At 45.3% G+C, this 5,000-nt stretch overlaps 2 protein-coding genes across 2 annotated transcripts in view; both read left to right on the top strand.

The window, feature by feature from the left end:
* The window catches only part of LOC113799921 (mucin-2-like), a gene marked incomplete at its 3' end in the record, with an annotated part of 130,127 nt that extends 126,537 nt beyond the window's left edge, over nucleotides 1–3,590 (top strand). The window contains exons 42-44 of the mRNA XM_070125015.1: nucleotides 1,592–1,750; nucleotides 3,258–3,326; nucleotides 3,579–3,590. Coding sequence (XP_069981116.1) covers nucleotides 1,592–1,750; nucleotides 3,258–3,326; nucleotides 3,579–3,590 — 240 coding nt within the window. The remainder of the gene's footprint in view (nucleotides 1–1,591; nucleotides 1,751–3,257; nucleotides 3,327–3,578) is intronic.
* A 3-nt stretch (nucleotides 3,591–3,593) lies between these two features.
* LOC113830062 (uncharacterized) overlaps nucleotides 3,594–5,000 on the top strand; it is a 1,660-nt gene continuing 253 nt past the window's right edge. Inside the window, exons 1-4 of the mRNA XM_070125628.1 lie at nucleotides 3,594–3,688; nucleotides 4,211–4,342; nucleotides 4,560–4,604; nucleotides 4,816–5,000. The exon at nucleotides 4,816–5,000 is cut by the window's right edge and continues 253 nt beyond it. Of these exons, the coding sequence (XP_069981729.1) occupies nucleotides 3,685–3,688; nucleotides 4,211–4,342; nucleotides 4,560–4,604; nucleotides 4,816–4,877 (243 nt within the window). The 5' untranslated portion in view covers nucleotides 3,594–3,684 and the 3' untranslated portion in view covers nucleotides 4,878–5,000. The remainder of the gene's footprint in view (nucleotides 3,689–4,210; nucleotides 4,343–4,559; nucleotides 4,605–4,815) is intronic.

The raw sequence follows: 5,000 nt of genomic DNA, 5'->3' as shown, positions 1-5,000 counted from the left end.
AGGGAGGAGATGTAGGATAGAGGGATGAGATGTAGGATAGAGGGATGAGATGTAGGATAGAGGGATGAGATGTAGGATAGAGGGAGGAGATGTAGGATAGAGGGATGAGATGTAGGATAGAGGGATGAGATGTAGGATAGAGGGATGAGATGTAGGATAGAGGGAGGAGATGTAGGATAGAGGGAGGAGATGTAGGATAGAGGGAGGAGATGTAGGATAGAGGGAGGAGATGTAGGATAGAGGGAGGAGATGTAGGATAGAGGGATGAGATGGAGGATAGAGGGGTGAGATGTAGGATAGAGGGATGAGATGTAGGATAGAGGGATGAGATGTAGGATAGAGGGATGAGATGTAGGATAGAGGGATGAGATGTAGGATAGAGGGAGGAGATGTAGGATAGAGGGAGGAGATGTAGGATAGAGGGAGGAGATGTAGGATAGAGGGAGGAGATGTAGGATAGAGGGAGGAGATGTAGGATAGAGGGATGAGATGTAGGATAGAGGGATGAGATGTAGGATAGAGGGAGGAGATGTAGGATAGAGGGAGGAGATGTAGGATAGAGGGAGGAGATGTAGGATAGAGGGAGGAGATGTAGGATAGAGGGAGGAGATGTAGGATAGAGGGAGGAGATGTAGGATAGAGGGAGGAGATGTAGGATAGAGGGATGAGATGGAGGATAGAGGGATGAGATGTAGGATAGAGGGATGAGATGTAGGATAGAGGGATGAGATGTAGGATAGAGGGAGGAGATGTAGGATAGAGGGAGAAGATGTAGGATAGAGGGATGAGATGTAGGATAGAGGGAGGAGATGTAGGATAGAGGGAGGAGATGTAGGATAGAGGGATGAGATGTAGGATAGAGGGAGGAGATGTAGGATAGAGGGAGGAGATGTAGGATAGAGGGAGGAGATGTAGGATAGAGGGAGGAGATGTAGGATAGAGGGATGAGATGTAGGATAGAGGGAGGAGATGTAGGATAGAGGGAGGAGATGTAGGATAGAGGGATGAGATGGAGGATAGAGGGATGAGATGTAGGATAGAGGGATGGGATGTAGGATAGAGGGAGGAGATGTAGGATAAAGGGATGAGATGTAGGATAGAGGGATTGGATGGAGAATGAGATGTGGTGGGGCACTTTCGTCTTTTTCGTCTGTGTGGTATCGTGATGATTATGAAAATGGTGGTGACGGTACTGCTGGTTTCACTTCAAAGCTACTTATATTACTATATTGATGAGGATAAGGACGATTTGATGATGACGGTGAGATTGATGGTAATGATGACGAGGGTAGCGATAGTGATAATAATTATGATATTAATAGTAATAATTATAATGATAATAATAATAACAATGATGATAGTAATAATGATAATGATAATAATGCTAATGATAACAACAGTGGTAATAGTAGTAGCAGTAGTAGTAGTGATAATGATAATAATAATCATAATGATAAACCCAAAAAACATCGATACCAGTAACAATAGTAATACAAACGAGATTGCTCGTATGATACCCACCCTTGCAAAGTCGCCCCTGGGAATGCCATCTTCCCCCACATAAATCCCCTTGGTGGCGTCTTCTTTCCAGTTGGAAGTCTCGAAAAACCACGTGTTCCTGTGGCTGCATCCGGACCTCACGGGCCACTACGGCATCTGTGGAACCAACACCGGCACGCGAGACGATGACTTCACAAGCCGCTCGGGAACTATCGAGGACTCCATGGACACATTTGTAGACTCGTGGATGGTAAGAAAGGGAGAGAGAGAGAGAGAGAGAGGAAGGGGGAGAAGGAGGCAGGGATTTGAGAAGGAGAGGGAGAGAGGAAAGGGGGAGAAGGAGGCAGGGATTTGAGAAGGAGAGGGAGAGAGGAAAGGGAGAAGGAGGTAGGGATTTGAGAAGGAGGTAGGGATTTGAGAAGGCGAGGGAGAGAGGAAAGGGAGAGTGAGGAAGGGGGAGAAGGAGGCAGGGATTTGAGAAGGAGAGAGAGAGAGGAAAGGGGGAGAAGGAGGCAGGGATTTGAGAAGGAGGGGTAGAGTGAGGAAGGGGGAGAAGGAGGCAGGGATTTGAGAAGGAGAGAGAGAGAGGAAAGGGAGAGTGAGGAAGGGGGAGAAGGAGGCAGGGATTTGAGAATGAGAGGGAGAGAGGAAAGGGGGAGAAGGAGGCAGGGATTTGAGAAGGAGAGGGAGAGAGGAAGGGGGGAGAAGGAGGCAGGGATTTGAGAAGGAGAGAGAGAGAGGAAAGGGAGAGAAGGAGGCAGGGATTTGAGAAGGAGGGGGAGAGTGAGGAAGGGGGAGAAGGAGGCAGGGATTTGAGAAGGAGAGGGAGAGAGGAAAGGGGGAGAAGGAGGCAGGGATTTGAGAAGGAGGGGGAGAAGGAGGCAGGGATTTGAGAAGGAGAGGGAGAGAGGAAGGGGGAGAAGGAGTTAGGGATTTGAGAAGGAGAGGGAGAGTGAGGAAGGGGGAGAAGGAGGCAGGGATTTGAGAAGGGGAGGGAGAGAGGAAAGGGAGAGGGTTAGAAGTTTAAGAGAGGGAGGGAGAGAGGGGGGAAGGGGTAGGAAGGGGATAAGAAGGAGGAGAGACAGGGGATGTGAAGGAAAAGGAGGGGAAGAAATAAAGAATAGGTGAGAGAAGTAGAAAAAGAGGTGGGGATTGAAGGAATTAAGAAAGGAGAGGAAGTATAGGACGAAGAGCAAGGGAGAGAGACCGGAGGAGAAGAAGGGAGAGAGGGATGGATAGAGATGGATGTATAAGAGAGAGGGGGGATTAAACGCAGGGTTTCGAGGAGGAGAAATGATAGGGTGAAATAGGAAGAGAGGAAGGAGGTAAGAGAAAGAAAGCAGAGGGGTAGAGAAGGAAGAGAAGTTTGAGAGAGAGAGCAAGAAGACACACAAATTTCTTTTCCATCACGGAGGCACGTCAAGAAATCATAACACTAAAAAAGGAACATAAAAAAAATAAACAAAAAGAAAAATATTGATGGCAATATATATATATATATATATATATATATATATATATATATATATATATAGAGAGAGAGAGAGAGAGAGAGAGAGAGAGACAGAGAGAGAGAGAGATATGGAGAGAGAGAGCAAGAGAGAGAGAGAGAGAGAGAGAGAGGGAGAGAGAGAGAGAGAGAGAGAGAGAGAGAGAGAGAGAGAGAGAGAGAGAGAGAGAGAGAGAGAGAGAGAAGGGAAACAAAGGACCTCAATAAGTCGAGAAAAGGCAAGATATCTAACTCTTTTCCTCGCCAGACCGATACACAAAATTCGCCCGAATGTCCGATCAGCCATCGATTCAAGAGAAATGTCATTTACAATGAAGTAAGTTGAAATGAAGCTTTTGAACGAAAAGTATTAGTTTGCCCTCATGCGAATGTGGATAGCGTGATTTGCGCATATATACGCACATCGATTTGTGTGTGTGTGTGTGTGTATGTGTGGGTATGTGTATGTGTGTGTGAGTGCATGAAGTCATACATCTGCATATATAATCATATAGCTTTACCAATAACTACCCGACTAAACGCAACCACGCCCCTTCGCCCACCCCTTTCCCCCACCCCCCACCCCCAGACTGGCCTGTGCACCTCTTCTAGAGCTCGAAGCCATCTGCGGCCTGCGCGTTCCCTTCGTTCAGCACGAGGGCCAGGTGGTGGAGACAGACGAGGTCGACGCTCTCATGGGTAAGGTGGAGGAGCACTTGGGATGACATTTATGAACAAAATATATAAATAAAAATGGGTAAGGTGGAGGAGCACTTGGGATGAAATTTATGAACAAAAATACATAAATAAAAATGGGTAAGGTGGAGGAGCACGTAGGGTCAAAGAGGAACAAAAAAAATCAAAAGAGGGCAAGGTGGAGGAGCACTTAGGGCCAAACAGTAACAAAAAAAAGAGGGAACGGTGGAGAGGCACTTAGGGTCAAACATTTTTTTTTTTTTTTTTAATAACTTTGACAATGCCCTCATTATAGTTGGGGTATCAAATGCTGCCAATAACACTACGCACTATAATCAAAACTGTCATTGATATAGCAACCAATAATGCTGTCACTTGCTGCAAATGTTTGAGTCCCTCCTTTCTTATTTTTAGTGACAGTTTTCTTCAACATACACTTTGAGGGGTAAACTAAAATTTTCTTTTTCTGTTGATGAAGTTATCATTCAGTTCCATCCTGAATATGCATCAATACTCCTTTTACAGAGGCTTGTACGTTTGACCTTTGTTTGCTGTATAGTACCACTGACGGTAACATGACGGCCGTTGAAGAATACATGGACACAACCGTCGCTGATGTTGTTGCAAGGATTATCGAGATGGAAGCCACGCTGATAGGTAAGTAGAAAAATATAGATTCTTTTCATATATGCTCTAGATTTAATGTAGATTTAGTAAGTGTACTTAACAGTTTTTTTTTTTTTTTTTTTTTTTTTTGTGACTCCATAGACCGGCGGTCATGTTCAGAAAAATAAGTCATTGCTTGCATTTAGTTACCAAGAAATCTAAGAACGAATTCCTTTCTGTGAATGGTTAACGCTCATTCCCCCCACAGATGTTGAAAGCTTGACGACCATTGCGCCTCCGAACACGACGATAGGTGAGTTGGAGATATTTTAACATCAACTTGGTAACCTCAGTGTGTCTGGGTGAGAGAGAGAGAGAGAGAGAGAGAGAGAGAGAGAGAGAGAGAGAGAGAGAGAGAGAGAGAGAGAGAGAGAGAGAGAGAGAGAGAGAGAGAGAGAGAGAGAGAGAGAACAAACAATTGAGAAAAAAATTGGATAAGCATAAATTACCTCCGTTCTTTTCAGCCCGGGGCCGCCCGAGGAGGAGGCGCACATTCATCAAGATTGAACAAATTGTTCATTTTTAAGAACGAAGAATACCCTGAGGACTTGACCCGACGATGGATACAAAGAGAAATCCTATTATGATGGCCAGCTGTTTGGATCAGCTGGTCTGTAGCGATCAGCTGATTCTGGATGAATTCCCAGAT

Source organism: Penaeus vannamei, chromosome 9 (assembly GCF_042767895.1).
Source record: "Penaeus vannamei isolate JL-2024 chromosome 9, ASM4276789v1, whole genome shotgun sequence".
In the NCBI taxonomy this organism is placed as follows: Eukaryota; Metazoa; Arthropoda; class Malacostraca; order Decapoda; family Penaeidae; genus Penaeus; species Penaeus vannamei.
Note: the sequence above shows the minus strand (reverse complement) of the source record. Positions and strands in the feature narration are given on the sequence as shown.